This window comes from Melitaea cinxia, chromosome 5 (assembly GCF_905220565.1).
Source record: "Melitaea cinxia chromosome 5, ilMelCinx1.1, whole genome shotgun sequence".
In the NCBI taxonomy this organism is placed as follows: Eukaryota; Metazoa; Arthropoda; class Insecta; order Lepidoptera; family Nymphalidae; genus Melitaea; species Melitaea cinxia.
Window position 1 is genome coordinate 5,441,976 of NC_059398.1, and position 20,120 is coordinate 5,462,095.

Sequence of the window (20,120 nt, forward strand, 5' to 3'; positions counted from 1 at the left end):
CAAGGAATTCAGTTTCGGACTAATCATATGAACATTTTGTAACGCTCTTACATCAAAATTACAAATCTCCGGGTACTATATTTATTTACTTACATTCTGAAGCAGTTTTACGACACGCGACAGTAAAAACAACTGACAATTTCGGGCTCAGGCTGTAATTAAAATCAAACCCGTTTACAATGTTGCATTTGCAATATAGTTTCATATTGAACTGAAAGGCTGCGTTTACGCGGTTGTTGAGTTGACAACGAATTAATTTTATGTCAACGTCGAATTGCCGTAAGCGGTCTGCTTTGTTAACTAGCCTGGCTTACGATCTAGACTGTATTTATTATTAACACGATTGATTTATTTTAAATATTATTCTTATTCGTTTAATTTTACGAGCGTTAGATAAACGAATGTGGGTATATTAAGAAAATTAAATCACATAATGCAAACTTTTGACATTCTTTTAAGTAACTTAACAACTTTTTAATTTCATTTGTGTTATTTAATAAAGTGGACTAGTTCTACCAAAATTGGCAAACTCGTAATACTATTCTAGAACCCGACAACGTATTTTACTACACATCATTAGTCGCTCAAACTCGATTAAAGTTATAAGCATCGCTAAAGTGTCCACTTTCACTCTTCATGCTTGAACGCACACAGTTGCTTGCTCGACTAAGTAAAAGCTTGGTTCTTTGAATAGTCCATAAAGTTTTGTAACACAAAATAAATTAAAAAGATAAAGTATTTATGTAAATAAATAGTCTTATTTCAGTTTCCGCGAATGCAATGAAACAGACACTGAACTGCAATCATTATGCACTCGTTATGTAAAATATTTCGTTAATTTGTACACACAAATAAAGCACAGATAAAAAAATTAAACAAGGCTTTTAAAACATTCTCCTTATATTATTTAAAATGTAATTTTTAAAATTTCAGTCAAGTTCCTACTAGAACAATAAAAATCTGTTTTATGTTTCTTTTAGTACTATTAGATCGAGTACCTAATCTAAATGTAATTGTTCTGATGAATGTAAAAACCAATCCGATGTAATAAATTACATGGCTACGGCCATTGATCAGTGTTATATAACGCGATAATAACCTAAATCAGTGGCGATATTTAACTATAATATTTTCTAGATTAAATACAAAAGCGTATAACAAACGCAGCCAGTATATCAATCATTGTATTACGTCCATGAAACGCCGAATACTGAACGATTATAATATCGTCCGGCCTCAATGATAATAAGTTAGTATTGAAACTATTCAACTAGGCGTTATTAATTGATAAGGTCGCTTTCGTTATATATACATATATACATACTAGCTGACTCGGCAAACGTCTTGCCGCTAAACGCTATTTAAAAATAGGGGTTTGTGGTAGAAGGGTGAAAATTTAGGATTGTATAAATTTTTCAACGCCAAATCATAATAAAATAAAATATAAAGAATTTATCTAAATATTAAAAAAAATTTAGCGGTGGACTAGCCTTAACATTTAGGGGGATGAAAAATAGATGTTGTTCAATTCTCAGATCTACCCAATATGCACACAAAATTTCATGAGAATCGGTCAAGCCGTTTCGGGGGAGTTTAACTACAAACACCGCGACATGAGAATTTTATATTTCAAATACATTATGTATGAGGCAATGATTACACCTAATATAAGACTTGCAGAGTTTGGGTTTTTCCAAATTAGGGAACATAATTCTTTTAAATATCGATTACGAAATTTTTTTCAAGGTTTCAAAACAATGTCACAAGGAATTGCATAAAATTCTAATTTAATTTGACATCCAATTCCATAATCGATGTAGATTTCGATTATTTGTGAAAACCCACAATTACAAAATCACGATGTTATCAAGAAATTACATTTCGTAGCAATCTCAATATCATTATCGTCCTCAATTCGAAGGTAACAATAACGAATCTTTCCTATTCTGCTTCAGGGCGTTCACGTTTAATTCGGTCGAACGGAACGGAAAACTGGTGTTCCGCTTATTATCATACTCGATTAGAACATACGATATAATACTCATGCATACATCTTACCTAAATTGATTTAACTTATTGGATAATATTATGCAATAATATTACTTTTTATATGTAACAATTTCGTTGTCATAGCGTTATTCATACGTATTTGGCATATATCCCCTAACCCGCAGCGGAGCAGCGTGGTGGATTAAGCTCCAAACCTTCTCCTACATGGATAAATCAGCACCCTGCAGTGGGTTGTTACAGGCTGAATCAATCAATGTGTAATAACAAAACATTGTTTTTTTTTTAAATGTATTTTACGTTTGGAAGACGCGAATAAATTGAAAACGACAATAACTCTGCGAACTAAACAATAACTATTTTGTTGAATTCCACGCGGACAAAGTCGGGAGCACAGCTGATGCTAAATAACAAAAAGATTTTTATTAATACGTTTATACTTATAAAAACTCATCAATAAACCCTTTTTTATACAAACCCTCGAAGAGATTTTTTAAGTCTTCAATTTGACTACAGAAAAACCAAGTCGAACATGTTCATGTGAGTGATTAAAAGATTTAACTTTTTATTATAATTAATGTAATCGAAACTGCGAGAATTTTTTAAAATCTAATATGTAGATTGAAGATGATAAGTAATAGATATTCAAACAACGTCTATATAATTACAGGCTCGCCCGAGCACAATTACTTTACGTCGGTAATCAAACTAATAGCAGCCTACTTAAATCTAAAATATTAATCATACATGATTTTAATACGACCTAAAAATATTATTTTATTATCACATAACAGTTACGTAAGCGCCTGTTAATTTTTTCAATGCAAATGTTTTTATTTAAAACAATGTCATGATGTTAAATATCACAAGTTCTATAGTTCTTTACAAAATTTTGAAGTAAAACTTTTTTACGCCCGCTTGACTAGGGGAGTAAGCTAGTGAATGCGTGACGAGAGCGTTACGAAAAGTATGATCGGGCAAGTTTTTTTCATCTCATTCGTATGGATATATGCAAATATATATTCAAATAGTTATCGAAGTAAATATCGTACAACCAATACTTAAAGTGACAACCATCGACAGTAACCACTGTCCCAACTAGTCATTACGTAGTTCTTTCACAAGCACATTAAATTATAGTCGGCCACAGAAATATATTAAGTTTAATTTTGTACATTGATTCGCATAATCGTAAATTTGCGATATTGAGTAAGACGTGACATATTTTCTTGCTCTACTTAGATTATTAAAAAGGAGTTATTATACAAATATTCAATATACAGCGTCATACTTTGATTAAAAGATTACCTGCATTAGCTGATATTAACAGGAAATATATCACCACAGATAAACAATTGGTTACCTTAAATTAATTAAAAAAATAATTACCTAACAAATTAAAAGAGACAAGGAAGTAAAAGTTAAAATCGATTCACGGTCGTGGATCCCAAACGCCAAGCTACAAATAAAAACAGTCCGTAACATAGTAGTCCAACGTTGAGTAAGAAATGGTGTTGAAATAGAATAATACGATTGTATCTAACAAAATGTTCAATTAAGTGTAACGCTTGATAAAATATAGAACAACTGTCGCGAAATCTAACACACGGTAATAGAGGAAGTAAAAGTCCTTATAAATTAAGGATAGACACGAGACCGGACCCCCTTTAACGAGTACAATTGCAAAACGGTCGTGACAACGCGTAAACTGGACTAATAATTAAATACAAAACAAAATTTTCATTGATGCAATACAAATGTTAAAAGACGACGAGAGATCCAACAAAAACATATCTAGTTTAACACTTGTGTTACCAACTACAATTGAAATTATTGTATTTGTTATTTGTTACGTATTTTTTTTTTTTTATTATTACCATACAAACATGTAACAAAAATACAAATTACACATTCACAAAAAAAAAATTAGGTTTACACAGGAATATGTCGTTCAACAATTATTCGCAACACAATAATCACAATACAGTTCTTAATCAAAACAAAACATAATTATGAAGGTAGTATTAAAAGAAATCCGACAAGCCGGGCAGCTCATTAAATAAAAATATACATATACATACAGATTTTTTTCATACATTGATAGGCTTGCGTTTGACCGCTATTTCACCTGATGATAAGTAAAATTGCGGTCTAAGATGGAGCACGCTTACCTAGCAGTAACCTATTCACTCGCGACTTAAAGATATCATGGTTATAGTTTTCCGGAAACACAGACGCTGGTAGAGAGTTCCATTCTTTGGCCGTACGGATCAAGCATGTACTAGCGAATCGCTTAGTGTGAATAGGGGGAATGTCAACCATATAAGGGTGACGTGATATAAGATGTTAAGTTTACGAAGCGATATTTATATAGACTGTTATAGTTTTTTCAAGAAATGCATCTTAAGTCTGTATTTTATATTTGTTGGTGTTATATTATTTCTTAATTCTAGGTCGAGATCGTTGACTGAAACAGGAATCAGATAGGCGCTGGTACGTTTGCCGTACATATATATTTTTAATTTAGGTATATTTAATTTTTTGTTTGTTACTTGACGTGTGGCAATTTTGTGTTCCCTTAACTTTTAAATATCTAAATTAACAATTGTTTTTTAAGTAAATTGTTATTAACAAGGTCGTGAACGGGAAGTGTTTTACAGGTTTTAAATAATAGATTATCATTATTAGCGAAGTCCAATTTAATTTTTTGGCGGTACAATGTTTTTAATTATTCTTATTTGAAATCGATGAATACTATTGTGGTAGATAAGTGCGATAAGTACGTCCATAACTACTGAGTCCGGAGGATAAGACAGAGGTTAAAAAAGACAGAGGTTATAAAATCAGCAAGCGTGTATGAAATAAATACGGTTTTTTATTATTACGATGTTGGCCAAAAATGCTCTTAATTTTTCACATATACTATAAATATGTGGTTGCCAGTTTAAGTTGCGATCTATTACAAGACCAAGATATGTGTGGTTGTCTACAACTTCAATGAGTTGGCAATCATTCGGACAAGTCATAGGTAATTGTTGGTTATGAAGGCATGAGTGACAGCGGGATATTAAAATATGTTTTTGAAGAATGTCTCTTTTTTGATAGGAGCTAATGTAGATTAATTTTGTTTTTTACGCATTTAGAACCAATCCTGCATCGTGGCATCATCTGCAGAGAGCGTCTAAATCTATTTGTAATTTTTTCATTGCTTCTTTTATATTACTATCGGCAAAGAGTAAACAGGTATCATCTGCAAATTGGAAGGTGATGCAGTGGCTCAGCGTTCTATTATTGTCATTGAGGACTGAGCCCTGGGGTACAGCCCACTCGGTAACTTTCATGTCCCTGCTATAATAACTTTGTATCTTAACACTTAAATACCGTTCCTTCAGATAATTTCTACACCATTCCAAAGGATAACCCTATATTCCTGTATTATTTAAACTTGTTCTAAAAAAAAGCTCATTCTTTTGGTGGTCAAGGGCATCGAAAACCCGGGAGAAGTCTATGAAAAGTGCAAGAACCTGTTTCTTATCGTTAAGATTATGATTGATATAGTCTGTGAATTTGGATAGAAGCATCGTTGTTCTCTTACTTGGCTGGAATCCTTACTGATGTTTGTTTATAATATTATTGTTTTGGTAGTAGGTGTGAATCTGATCGCAAACAAATTTTTCGACAATTTTATCAATAGATGACAATAAGGTAGTGTGCCGATAGTTACAGACATCGTCTTATTTACTCTTTTTAAATATTGGAATCACACAACCCTTTTAATTCATTTTTTAATATAGTGACGTATTAATGCGGATGGCTATAACTTATAGCTTATTATTGGTTAAAGCTAAATTACTTTTTCTTTATTTACAGAAGCAATAAACATCCCGGATGACCAATCAACCTCAGCATCATGGTGGCAGTCTGGCACAGCGACGCCTTTCCGCGACAGTGGTAACTTCGCTTCTACACATGGTTTAGTTCAAACTCACCCAACTGTCAACGATCCTTTCAGTTCGTTTGGTTCAATCGATAGTACAATTGGACCCTCAGCGAATCCTTTCGTGCCAACAAGCGGCAGCGGTCCGCTCAGTGGTGGTAGCTTCAGAAGCAATCCCCTCCCACCTTTAGCGAGAAACGCTAATGGAAAACTTTCATTAAAACATTTGGACTTCACGAGCAGCGCTACTGCTGAGCTTAGAAGAAACCCTGCTTTATCAGCTCCCGATGAGTGTGCAAGAGCGTGTCGAGAAAACGAACCTCCGAGGATATGTTACTACCATTTCACCCTCGAATTCTACACTGTTCTGGGAGCGTAAGTACTCATTACTCCATTAAAAGATGTAATTATACGTTTAACTTATAAAGCATAATTACTGAATAGTTGTACTGGTTAAAATTCTTTAGTGTTATATTAATTAAATACGCCCACGTGAAGCCAGGGCGAGTTGTTACCTTGTAATATTAATTAAATAAGTTGTTGACTCATAAATTTAAAATATCTTGGTTTCGGTTTATAAATATAATACTTTTAGGCTATGTAAACTTTTGGTAGTGTCCTTGCTAGAAATGTTTAATTTTTATTAATTTCAGGGCTTGTCAAGTATGTACACCCAACGCAACCAACGTAGTATGGTCTCATTGCCAGTGTGTGTTAGCTGATGGAGTAGAACGTGGTATCCTTACTGCAAACAGAATGTTGCCTGGTCCTTCTATACAAGTGTGTGAAAACGACAAAGTCGTTATTGACGTAGAGAACCACATGGAAGGTATGGAAGTAACTATTCACTGGCATGGAATCTGGCAACGAGGTTCCCAATACTATGACGGTGTGCCATTTGTTACCCAATGTCCTATTCAACAAGGAAACACTTTTAGGTAATTTTGAATGTAATCTACATTAAATTTTAAGCAATTCGATACTTAAAACTTTTAAAGTATAAATGATATAAACTGATTTTCAATAATTTTACATTCTAGATACCAATGGCAAGGTAACGCTGGCACTCACTTCTGGCATGCTCACACTGGTCTACAGAAATTGGATGGTTTATACGGAAGTATAGTCGTTCGTCAACCGCCATCAAAGGATCCCAACAGTCATCTGTATGACTACGACTTAACAACTCACGTTATGTTGATCAGCGATTGGCTCCACGAAGACGCAGCTGAAAGATTCCCTGGTCGTTTGGCCGTAAATACTGGCCAAGACCCCGAAAACGTATTGATTAACGGAAAGGGACAGTTCAGAGACCCTAATACTGGTTTTATGACGAATACACCACTTGAAGTTTTTACTATTACACCTGGCAGGAGATATAGGTTCAGAATGATTAACGCCTTTGCTTCAGTTTGTCCCGCCCAAGTCACCATCGCGGGACATAATCTTACCGTAATCGCAACTGACGGTGAGCCGGTACAGCCTGTGCAAGTTAATACAATTATCTCGTTCTCTGGTAAGTTCAGATCTAAATAAATGAGTAGTAATATAAAATTAAAGATATTTAATGTTAGCTCTTGAATGTACTTTCCGGAAGTTCTTTATTATATGTATTATTTAACAATATGAATATTTTAATAGTCGACCGTAATTTTAATAAGGCACACCTTGTTATGTTGTAATCTGTATCTCGTTAACTTGTGCATCAACTCAAGCGAAGAGAATTGAATAATGTTTCTTACTACTTCCTCGATTACGCCGATTTTCTCAGTTAATTATTATTAACATGAAACAGAATAAAAATAATCGTAATTCATGGTTTATTTTAGGTGAACGTTACGATTTTGTCATCGAAGCTAATAATATCCCTGGTGCGTACTGGATTCAAGTTCGTGGACTTGGAGAGTGCGGAATTAAACGAACTCAGCAATTAGGTATACTTCGATATGCTAGAGGACCGTACCAACCATCATCCGCCCCACCAACCTACGACGTGGGAATACCACAAGGAGTCGTAAGTTCTCTAAAAAAACACTTTGTATATATTTAAACACGTCTACAAAATGGATTTGAAAATATCCACATATGTAAATAAGTACTTCTAAAATATGGTGTTCGAGTATTATGTTTCCTTTGAACACTTTGAATGAATTACCCTTCCTTTAGTTTTTGTCATGAACCTCTCTTACTCATTAATCGGCGGATATTGCATACTGGAATTTTGCCGACACGACAACCTCGATAAACTTAGCCAATTTGATTTCACATTATTTCTTAAGCATAAACATTAGTTTCGAATAAGATAATTCAAATCATTTTATCTTTTTAATTACTTATTGACCAGTATGCAATGGTATAGAAAGCTTATATTAAGTGAGATTTGTAAATACCGTAATACATAATAAGGTTACTTATATTCTACCGGAATGAAGCAGTATACAAAAAAGTAGTGGTATCTTAATGTAGAACCCCTTTTGCACGTCCCTTAATGGACTTTACTTATGGCAAAAAGATTTATTTTTCTTCTTTTAAAAATGTATGACAGAAGTCATTGCACTACTTAAAAGTTTATTACAATGTATCAATTAAATCTTTTTACCAATCAAAGTAATTTTATCAATTATATTCTTACTTATAATAAAGTAGTTAAATAAATATAAGCGTAGAAGACCTAGACGTAGAAGTAGTTATGCACGTATTTTAGTAATTGCACGAACCTTTCTCCCCACTAACTATTCAGGTAATGAACCCCTTGGATGCGAGGTGTAATATTCGCAGAAACGATGCTATTTGCGTCAGCCAACTGAAAAATGCACGAAACATTGATCCCGCGATTTTACAAGAGAGACCTGACGTCAAGATCTTCTTGCCATTCCGTTTCTTTGCATACAGGCCAGAAATGTTGTTCCAACCTAATACATACAACAGATATTTAGGTAAGGCTACCACCATATATATCACCACCATATATATAATTTTAAACATTAGTAAAATGTGCGATACATTTTCATTAAGAACAAGATGTTAAAACTAATTCAATGTTACAGTTGCACCACAAGGAGATCACGTGATAAGTTTGATTGATGAAATCTCATACATGGCGCCTCCTGCTCCTCTTATCAGTCAATATGATGATATTAACCCAGATCAGTTTTGTAACGGTGACAACAGACCAGCCGACTGTGGACAAAATTGTATGTGTACACACAAAGTGGATATCCCCCTTAATGCTGTTGTAGAAGTTGTAATGGTAGATGAAGGTAAATAATTTAATCCAGTGAATATGTATTATTTTTTACTCTTATATAAATGCCTTAACGCAACTTTTTTCTTACTTTCAGTACAAATCGCTAACTTATCTCATCCGTTCCACTTACACGGATACGCATACAATGTTATTGGTATCGGACGGTCACCAGACCAGAACGTTAAGAAAATTAACTTGAAACACGCTCTCGATCTTGATAGAAGAGGATTGCTGGAGCGTCATTTGAAACAGGGTGACCTCCCTCCAGCGAAGGATACTATTGCTGTCCCCAACAATGGCTATGTGATTGTTCGTTTTAGAGCTAACAATCCTGGATTCTGGCTTCTTCATTGCCACTTCTTATTTCATATCGTAATCGGAATGAACGTAGTACTTCAAGTAGGCACTCACGCAGACCTTCCTCCAATCCCTCCCAACTTCCCAACTTGCGGAGACCATCTTCCTCCTATCAACTAAAGCGGTTCCTAGAAACATCTTACAGTTTTCATACCGTATTGTGCGCAAGAATTGGTAATTCAGTTGATTTTTTATGTTAACTAAGTGTAATTTTATGTTTGTTTTGTGTGATGTGTTCGGTAGAATCGAAGTGCTCGACTCTGCCTTTTGTGTTTATTTTATATTAGAATGTTTCTACTGGAGTTCGTGCTATCTTGTGATTTTATTTAAAGGTGATAATTGCTGAGTGAATTTCAATTGAATCTTGTCTTATTTTGGTGATACGTTGTTACGGTCGATATATCACTTTTAATATCGCTTAGTTGAGGCTCTTTATTGTACATTTTATGTACGACTTTTATATTTTATGAACATACTTGTTATGTAACTAACGACTTGCCATTTCATTTTTCACCAAGGATATTTATTGCGTGTATATATTAAATCTTATTGTCGCCTACGAATAAGTCGCCCAAAATATTCTTGTTTACAACCTATGTAGTATTTGTATAATAATAACGTCATTAATTAAAATGTTATCTTAATTTGAACATACCATAATTATGCGGGGTGGCTAAATTTGTGGGCGATCATTTAAAATATAATTAGATATTTAAGTTACTATTTCAGTTACTAACCCAGAATTGCATGAAACAAAAAAAATGAAAAACATGTAAATATTTAGTAAAAATTGCAATATTTGTACATACACAATAAAAATGTACCGTTTGGTTTTTAAACAGATGCACAGCACCCACTGAAGACTGTTTATAACCATTTATATAAATAAGTAAACAAAATGTTACCACACGCAGTTACCAATATTTATGTAAGACGAAGTACTCGTTCAAATTGATTTTCAAAAATATTTTTCATACAAAAAAAAAAACAATATTCATTTGATAAAACCTCTATTATACATATTTCGTTGAATATGAAGAAGAAAAGTCATCATCAACAGATTACCAGCAAATTATTTTTATATTTACTTTTTTAGAAAATTGTAAATTTTTATACCACTTAATAAAATATATAAACTATGGTATAATTTTATTTTCCCCTATTATTATAATTATAAAATGTTTATTTACTAAATATTAAACAAACACCCACTCACCGTTTTAAATCAGAATTCTGATGTCACTGAGTTGAATGCTGTTTTATGAATAAATTAGTGTAAATTGCACACCTGTGGTGGTATTTTTGTACATTATTAAATGCACCAGTAGATAGTGAACCATGAAGTAATACCCCTTAGCTGAAGTGTAGTGGCACACTGGTCCCTATTGGATTCTTGCACGAGGCCCTTCAATAAAGGTTGTACAATATTTAATTTTTACTTTATATATTTTTATAGTAAAATGTAACCTTTACTTTTATTTTTAAATGTTTTTGTTTAAAGATTTTTTATGATTTCTATTATTTTTTTTTTTTATTAATCTCATATTATATTTTTTATCATTTATATTAATATCTGATAAATAAATTTCAGGTTTTGAACCCATTAGATGCAATTTGCGATGTCAAACGTAATGACGCTGTGTGTGTCAGTAATTTAAAATCAGCTAAGCCTGTCGACAAGGCGGTTTTACAAGAGCGACCTGACGTCAAAATATTCCTTCCGTTTAGATTCCATTTCTACAAACCTAAGGATCTCTTCAAAGAAAATACGTACAAAAACTTTTTAGGTGAGTTCACTGTGAGAGTGTGAGAAAATAAATAAATCTTATAAATAAATAAACTGTATTACATTACGTTACATAAAACAAACAAACGTTAACTGAAAAGTAAACCAAATGTAATTATTTTAATATTTTCGTAAATCTCATATGATATTACATAAACAGGAGTTTACATTTTTATGTTTGTATTTTTAATTTTTTACCCTTAAAATACTAGTCAGTAATATTACCATTTACCAGTTTTGTGCTACAGTTATATTTATACTATTTTTTATTATGAAATGATTCAATTTTAAATCTACTTTTTTTACAGTGGCTCCAGGTGGTGATCACGTCCTGAGTTTAGTTGATGAGATCTCATACACAGCTCCTCCAGCTCCCCCACTATCTCAAATGCATGAACTGCCTCCAGAACTATTCTGTAACGGCGATAACCGACCTGCTGATTGTTCAGTCGACTGCAGATGTACGCACATGATTGATGTGCCCCTAAACTCTATTGTTGAAATAGTTCTTGTGGATGAAGGTAATATTTAGCTAATGTCAGCCTTTTGATTCTTTTTCTAGTTATTAAAATTATGTGTAAAAATCGGGAAAATAGTAAATAGACATTGCTTAGAAGAGCCGTACCAATTGCATACGATACCGTTGCCAATTGAGTAATTACTAAATTGATAATTTATTTTAACTAAATTGGTAATTTATTTTAATTAGTTGTGGAAGATGTCATATATTTGATCTTCATACTATATTGTACACATATTAAAATTAACGTAAATTATTAAAAAAATTACACCTTCCAGTACAATCTCCGAATCTTTCTCATCCATTCCATCTACACGGAGTATCGTATAACGTCATCGGTATGGGAAGATCGCCAGATAAGAATATCAAGAAGATAAACTTGAAGCACGCGCTAGATCTTGACAGAAAGGGTCTTTTGCATAGGCAATATAATTTACCGCCCTTCAAAGATACACTCGCCGTGCCCAATAATGGATACGTTGTATTAAGACTGAAAGCTGATAATCCAGGTGAGAAAATAATTTTGTAATAAACATGACTAATATGGCATAAATATGATATTATTATATGATATTATTAAAATCGGTACACCCAGTAAAAAGTTATGCAAATCGAGAGTTTCCATCGATTTCTTTAGGATCCCATCATCAGATCCTGGTTTCCTTATCATGATACCAAACTAGGGATATCTCCTTTCCAATATATATATACATCGAATTGAGTAACCTCCTCCTTTTTTTAAGTCGGTTGAAAATGGACTTTATTGAAACAAGCACTGCGTTCGACAAAACCTTAGCCTACCTTACCCAGCTTTTGAACCCTATTTTTCTTAGATTTTTTATTCAGAAAATAAATACTTTATTTATAATCTGTTATGATATAATCGAGGTACATAACAGCTGTGCGTATTTTAGATTTTAAAAATTACCTTAAAGTAGTAAAGAATTATTTTAATTAACTTCGATTCGTTTGCGAACGTAATTTAACGTACTTCGATGACGTACTTCGAACGTAACTTCGATGCGTATGTAGAGTTAGAACCAACACTTAAAAATTGTAATAATAATTATTTTATGCCAATACGTATCATAAAGATGTAAAAACCCTCTTTAATCGAATCGTCCTTTTCTTTTTTCAGGATATTGGCTGTTCCACTGTCATTTCATCTACCACATAGTGATCGGAATGAACTTAATATTACACATAGGTACGCAAAGGGATCTACCGCCCGTTCCGCCGAACTTTCCAAGATGTGGGCACCATCTACCGTCGATAACGCCAGCCTTGTATCCTATTCACTAACATTAGATCACTGCTGATCTCAGCGCTCTCTATCTAGTACGGTATGTATTATATACCCGAGAACATCAAATACGCGTACTGCCATATTTTATTGTGTTGTTAAAAATATGAACAACGTACGAACGAAAAAAATTATATTGGATAAACGATCCATGATAAACATCTTTTTAACTAGAAGACCAAAGTTATCGAATATAATATAGCCCCTTGTATTAATTTACTTGTGAATGTTTTCATTGTTACTCTGTTTTGACATAATTATTATTATTTATGTATTAACCTTTTTACTTTGTTTTCATTAAAAAAATGTCAATTGATGTAAATTATTTTAGCGGATTTATTGATTTTTTTTTATTTTTTTTTTTGTATTTTTTTATAGGCGATTAGGGGCTCGAATGGTAATCCGTTAAAGTTTTTACCTCAATTTGTTTTGTTACCCGTTTTAGATTTGTAAATAAACATAGTTAGGAAAACTCGCGTAATGTATAACCTAGTGATTATAGTTATAATTTTTTTTATAGTACGTTTATACAACAGAATACATTTTTCATTAGGTATTAAAGTCCACGTACTTTTATGACTTTTATAATTATCCAACGGCGTGCACACACAGATGCGACTTCTCAAGCACAGTCACCCTGCAGTCAGGGCAAATTGACGACATTATTTTCTAAATTGATGAGAAAAATCTATTTTCTACCCTAGATAAAATTTTGTATAAGCAGTGTTACTATTGTGTACAACAACCTTTTGTATGTTAAAAAACAATGTCGATGTAGAAGACGTAATATTGTGTTTTATGAAATGATACTTCGTATTATTAAATTTGTATTTCTTTGATTCAAGTCGTTAAGACTTGAGACCGTAATTTTTATTACGGCGACCAATTTCTTCTGCACATTTAATAGATATTTGTTACAAAAGTTATATAGATATATTTGTATATTATGTATAGAATATACCAAAAAGCACTTCAAAATTTGCTTCATTAGAAGGTATAAAGAATAAATAACCGATTTTAACTAAAGCAGAATAATATCATTCAAGATTTTATTTTTAAAATGACGTCATCACCTCAATTTTTGAAGTGAAACTTCTTTGGCGCATGAGGTTAAAATTTTTACGGATGAAACGGCAACGTTTTTATCTATGGCGCTGGAACGGAAATCTAAAGCTTTAGATTTGTATAAATATAAACGAGACTTAAAAGTTTGTTTGCCAAAGAAGTTTCACTTCTGACATGTGTGCTTTGTATTTTCAATCAAAATATAGTCATCAAGTATTTTTTTTTTTTTGTTAATTAAATAACAAATCATAATATTGCTTAAGATAAGAACAACTTAACATTTAAATAATGTTCTGTAATTCTGTTTACTTATTTTTTTTTAAATAAATAAATAAATATCTACACAATACACACACGGTCGTCTGTTCCTAAAGTAAGCAACTTAATGCTTGTATTATAAGTAACAGGCGACTGTGTTATTGTTATTTCAATAAAGATAACATAATTATTTTTGATCAAGTATTTTGGAAGTCTTGATATGTTCAATAAGATTTGTTCGCTTTCGTTAACATCAGTTATCTGATATGAAGAGCTTGGTTATTTTGACACAGAGTAGTATTTTAACTTAAAATATACGTCTGTGGTGGGTTTGCCACAACATTTATAGTTTTATGCTTAATAATAATTAATAATGTTTTGTATATTTGTATTTAAGTTACTATTAAATATGTATTGATCTACATCGAATGAGTGAAATAACAAAAAAAAACTAAAACAAATAAATGAAAAAAATGTAAATAAATTATTGTTTTATTATCATAATAGAAGAAGAAGAAGAAGAAGAAATATACTTTATTGTGCATACAAGTTAACATACATAGGTATCTTAAAAACTAAAACTTACAAAATAATATTATGCACAATGGCGGTCTTATCGCTAGGTAAGCGTTTTTTTCCAGACAACCTTGGGGTAGAGGAGATTTTAAAACAAAACAGAGTAGGGTCATCAAAAAGGCAAAACAAAAATTAAACACAAGTGGATCCTACAATCTATATTATACACATCAGTATTTTAAAATGAGCAGTTTACCTGTAGTAGCTGGTCTATGTGGTGCGTTATCCATATTCTAAAATCCAAGAGCTTGATTTTTCTTGTCTACGTTTAGATTCTTAATTTTAATACATAAACACACATAAACATCATTTTCGGAATTTGTGGATCTTCTCTATTTCCTGGCTCGGTTCTATACACAAGTCATCGAAAGGTCTTCTCATACATAAATATATTCGAAATAACTGATATCAAGACAACAGTGATAAGAACATTTTCTGTGTACCTGAGTTTTAACACAAGGTTTAGAAATATTCGAACATTATAACACAATTAAATTTCAACAACGTAATAATATTTTTTAACCGTATCCACCGCTCTGCGTTTTTCAGAACATCATCACTTTTTTAGATTACTAGATGTACACTGCGCGCGTTGCTACGCTTCTTTTTTTTTTTCTTTTTTTGTTCGTACCAACTCAGAAACCTTTGTGGGCTCATACACAACACTTTGCTGAAGATCATGACATGATAATGCATAGTTTCAGATTCTATAAAAGACATACAGACAAACGTTATAGAAATATACATTATATAAACGTTATATATAGAACATAATGTTTATACTCAATATAGAGTCTGCATTTATCTTACATACCTAATGTGATTATAGACTTTTCATATTGTTTTCTTTCGTTTCATCCTTTTGCATGATTTTCGAAATCTCGTCACGGAAACAAACAGCTGAAAAAATCAAGTATTACTATTATGAATTGTATCTATTATAGTTGTTTCTTTTTTTGTGTTATAAATGATTAAAAAGAAATCTTACGTTCATAACATCGTTATCAGCTTCCTCTGAATTGTGAGTGATTATACAACGTACCACATACTTGACCTACTTCAATATTATAATCACCCGTAGATATGTTATTAAGTATCCGTAGACATACAATTAAGGCTCTGATATACTACCATTTTTGACGAATATTGTGTTTTACATTTGTATCAGGAAATATCAACAATTGAAACATTAATATTTTATTTAATCTACTATTTATTTATTATTTGAAAAGATTTTCTCTCATTATTTTTGTTTATTTAAAATAAGTGCTAAAATAGTAAAAAATCTGTCTTGTTTTATAAAAGCTAATATAATTCTTTTTAATTAAAAGATTATCTATTATTGAAAAAGAATTTAATTAATTAATTGGTTATTGATTAAAGAAAACACATTTTTATGCTAGGAATTTCAATAGAAGTTTTATTGACTATACGTTTATTACGTATATTACGTTTGCCAGAATCTTCTACTTTTAGGAATCATCCACAATCCGTTATTTTTAAACTATTTCACCATGTTCATACTAGAAGTATCATAATTTTATTACTAGAGTAGGTTAAGGTTACTTACTTTTACTTACTTTTGGTTAGGTACTTATTTTGTATATTCATCTTTCCAAATCAGTATCATTACTAATTAATTAGTAAATAAATATTATTTGTACATTATTTTGTCAATCTTTAATTAAAATTGTAATCTTTTATGTTAGCAATCTCTCTTAAGCGATATACTTTATAATGTTGATATTTTAGTTTTTGTACAATTTGAGAACAATTTTCATGAAAGCCTTAATATTTTCACCTTTATATTAGCAAAATATGAACTTCATTCGTCACTGTTTGTTTCCTCTGATATTTACAATTATGCAAAAGAAAAATACGCACACGCATCTTAATTAAATATTATATAAGCCTTAGTAGATCATATGACACAACAATGTTTACTACGAGTATGAACTTTGTCGTGAATTTGTTTTTAATATTTTTAAAATGTTACCTCTGCTTGGCTGGTAGGTAGAAAAGAATTTTTATATTCCAGATAGCAAAACTGTATGTTATTTAAAATTTATTTAAAAATAGTAAATTCTTAGTAGTTATAATATTAAATGACTTTTCATGCGATAATTTAATATACGTATAAAACAACTTCCGTATACATATCAAGTGTAATCATACAATTATTACTTGGTTGTTTAACTGAACAATTTTTAACTTTTTATAGTTATTCCCTTAAAATATCGATTACCATTTTCAAGTTTATGCTCACAAATAAATTAAATTTCTCCTTTAGCTAGTAAACATAACTATATAGGGGATGGGAGACTAGTGGGTGGCCATGAAGCCAAGCCGTATAGCCATCCTTACATAGTGACTCTTCAGCTTAGGTTCCTATGGATAAGGGCACATTTTTGTGGTGGCAGTATATTGAACGAAAATTGGGTAAGTAATTATCATTTTATAAAAATATGATAAGAAATGTCCAAAATAATAATAAATTCTAAAATCAGTAGCTATATACTCGTACATTGTCGTTACTACGAATATTAGAAAAATATTGTACGCATTCAGCCTGTAACATCCAACCGCTGGGCATAAGCCTCTTTCTCCATGTAGAAAGATTGGAGCTCACTTACCAGGCTGCCCCACTGCAGGTCGGTTGATATAATTAGATTAGTAGTCATTTATTATTTTAGTTAAAATTGAGGTTAAAGGAGCTCGATTTTTTTTCATAACTGTGTATTAAATATATTTAGTGCCTGCTGATTAAAAAATAATCTTCCAGCTCTGTTTCACACAGGGAAACAATTGAATTTTTACGAAATACATCTCTGTTTATCTTCGATGACTAATTTACTAAAATTATTTACACATACATGATTTAAATGTTATTTATTATTGTATACCTCTTGTATACAAAGTCCAGTAGCATTAAGCAGTAGTACAGCATATAACAGCAATTTTGAGCTTATTACACAACAAATTTATTGTATACATATTATATATATCGCAGATTCTAACAGCCGCGCACTGCGTGAAGGAATCGTTTCTAGTTAGGTGGCTACCGGTGGACGCCATTGCGGGAGCGCACGATGTCAATAATTTCGGACCAGAGGCCCAAATAAATACTATAAGCCAACGTTTTCCGCATCCTTTATATCCAGGGTCAGTTCTTTTAAAAGTTTTACGATTATCCTAAGCCAGCGTTTCCCATTCCCCGGGTCGCGACCAGGTACCGGGTCTTTAAAATAAACCTTGCCTTGCTTTGATTTTTACTATTAATAAATGTGTATACTTTCACCTAATGGAATCAGCTTGGGTTTAAAAGTATTAAGTGGGCCTAGAAAAAGCAATGTAAAAATCATCGTCCATGTTTGGATCAATGTTTGGGAAACACTGTCCTATGCTAACATATTCTTTATTGCCTAATTAATTTTACATTAGTTATTATTATATAGGAAGCTGTTAATGATAGCTGTTATTATTTTATGTAATTATTTATTTGTTGTATTTTTGAATGCAATATTTTTTATGTAATAAAAAAGTATTTTTTAAAGAATAAATCATGAATAGGTACATACAAAATTATTAGCAACGAATAATCCATTAAGTCAGACTATTACATTTTTGTGATTTCATTTGCGAAAAAAAAACTGCTTACTAAACATTATTGTAATTGTACTGTTTATGTGTCTTTTAGCAAATGCAGTTTACGTGTGTCATTATTCCGTTTACTCTCTACACTTTACACTAAACTTACCTATAATTTAAATGTTAACACATTTTAAAATTAGGACTTACTAAATTTTTTATTATTTTAAAGAAGATTTTATATTTTAGAGGCATCGGTCCATATGACATTGCAGTGTTACAAACCAGTACTCCCTTCACATTCACAAATGAAATTCAACCAATAAACCTACCATACAATTATAAAATCAGCAACGATTCGATGATGTTAGCAGGATGGGGTGTTTTAAGAACGACTTTCTTGATACCAGATCTTCCGAGTAGATTACAAGAAGTCAAAGTTACTTACATTCCGTATCAAGGTAAAATAAAATTTTCGGTTGTTAATAGCTGGGAAATAGAGAATTTCAGTCGGTTATAAGTTACGTATGATTTACAAAGTATCGTGGTATTTTTATACCAGTTTTAGGTGATTATTCTTTAATTACATTATATTTGGATGATTTTTAGGAGTTAACTCTAAAATTAATTCATAAAAAAGGCGTTTGTTAGTTTGTTTGAAAAATTTTAAAAAAAAAAAACCATTAATCGATAGCAGACATTGAGAATTTTTACGTACTAGAAACAGATTAATTTATTTTTAACATTATCTTCTATTTATATATATAAAAATGATTGTTTGTCGGTATGTTCTTTATAGAATCGTAAACTATGCCTTTGATCATAATACCATCATCAGCAAAGTGATGTGCATGTGCCCACAAAGATTCTGAGTTGGTACGACAAAAATAAAAATAAAAATAAACGTAGCAATGCGCGTACAGCTAATAGTTGATAAAAACTCCATTAACATATATTTTCATTTAGATACATATATATTTTTTATAATTTATGATAAATTGATATTTTCAGAATGCTATGCAGCCATTGATAAAATCAAAGATGATAATGAGGTAAATCCCTTAAACGAAGAGGCAAACATTTGTACCGGACCAATCACAGGCGGAATCGCAGCGTGCAGTGGTGACTCAGGCGGACCTTTGATACAATACGCAACTAGAAATAAATTACACCGCGTTGACCAAACAACTGATGAGCTTTTTTATGATAATTACGATGAAGAAAATTATATAGATAATAGTAACCAGAATAATATTCTTGAGCAGGAAATGATTAGGTCTAATGATACGGAAAAAGTACCAGTAGTTGTTGGTATTGTATCATGGGGTATGTCGCCCTGCGGAGATAAAGGAGCTCCATCTGTGTATACGAAGGTGTCAGAATATTTAGATTTTATTAAAGAATACACTCAGCCATGAATAAATACAAAAATAATCAAAATTTAACATTTTTTTCTTATTTTACCTCCTGTGAAAT

The 20,120-nt window shown here is 31.7% G+C and overlaps 2 protein-coding genes across 2 annotated transcripts in view; both read left to right on the forward strand.

The window, feature by feature from the left end:
- LOC123653450 (laccase-1) overlaps nt 1–10,687 on the forward strand; it is a 46,353-nt gene extending 35,666 nt beyond the window's left edge. The window contains exons 2-8 of the mRNA XM_045589447.1: nt 5,878–6,319; nt 6,598–6,882; nt 6,985–7,460; nt 7,774–7,958; nt 8,685–8,880; nt 8,992–9,204; nt 9,286–10,687. Coding sequence (XP_045445403.1) covers nt 5,878–6,319; nt 6,598–6,882; nt 6,985–7,460; nt 7,774–7,958; nt 8,685–8,880; nt 8,992–9,204; nt 9,286–9,668 — 2,180 coding nt within the window. The 3' untranslated portion in view covers nt 9,669–10,687. The remainder of the gene's footprint in view (nt 1–5,877; nt 6,320–6,597; nt 6,883–6,984; nt 7,461–7,773; nt 7,959–8,684; nt 8,881–8,991; nt 9,205–9,285) is intronic.
- Nucleotides 10,447–20,089, forward strand: LOC123653773. The gene is made up of 9 exons (XM_045589756.1): nt 10,447–10,476; nt 11,140–11,335; nt 11,643–11,855; nt 12,133–12,363; nt 12,993–13,106; nt 17,347–17,495; nt 18,067–18,218; nt 18,894–19,105; nt 19,656–20,089. Exons 1-9 carry the CDS (start codon nt 10,447–10,449, stop codon nt 20,060–20,062), a joined length of 1,704 nt encoding a protein of 567 aa, XP_045445712.1. The 3' UTR covers nt 20,063–20,089.
- The last annotated feature ends 31 nt before the right edge of the window (nt 20,090–20,120 follow it).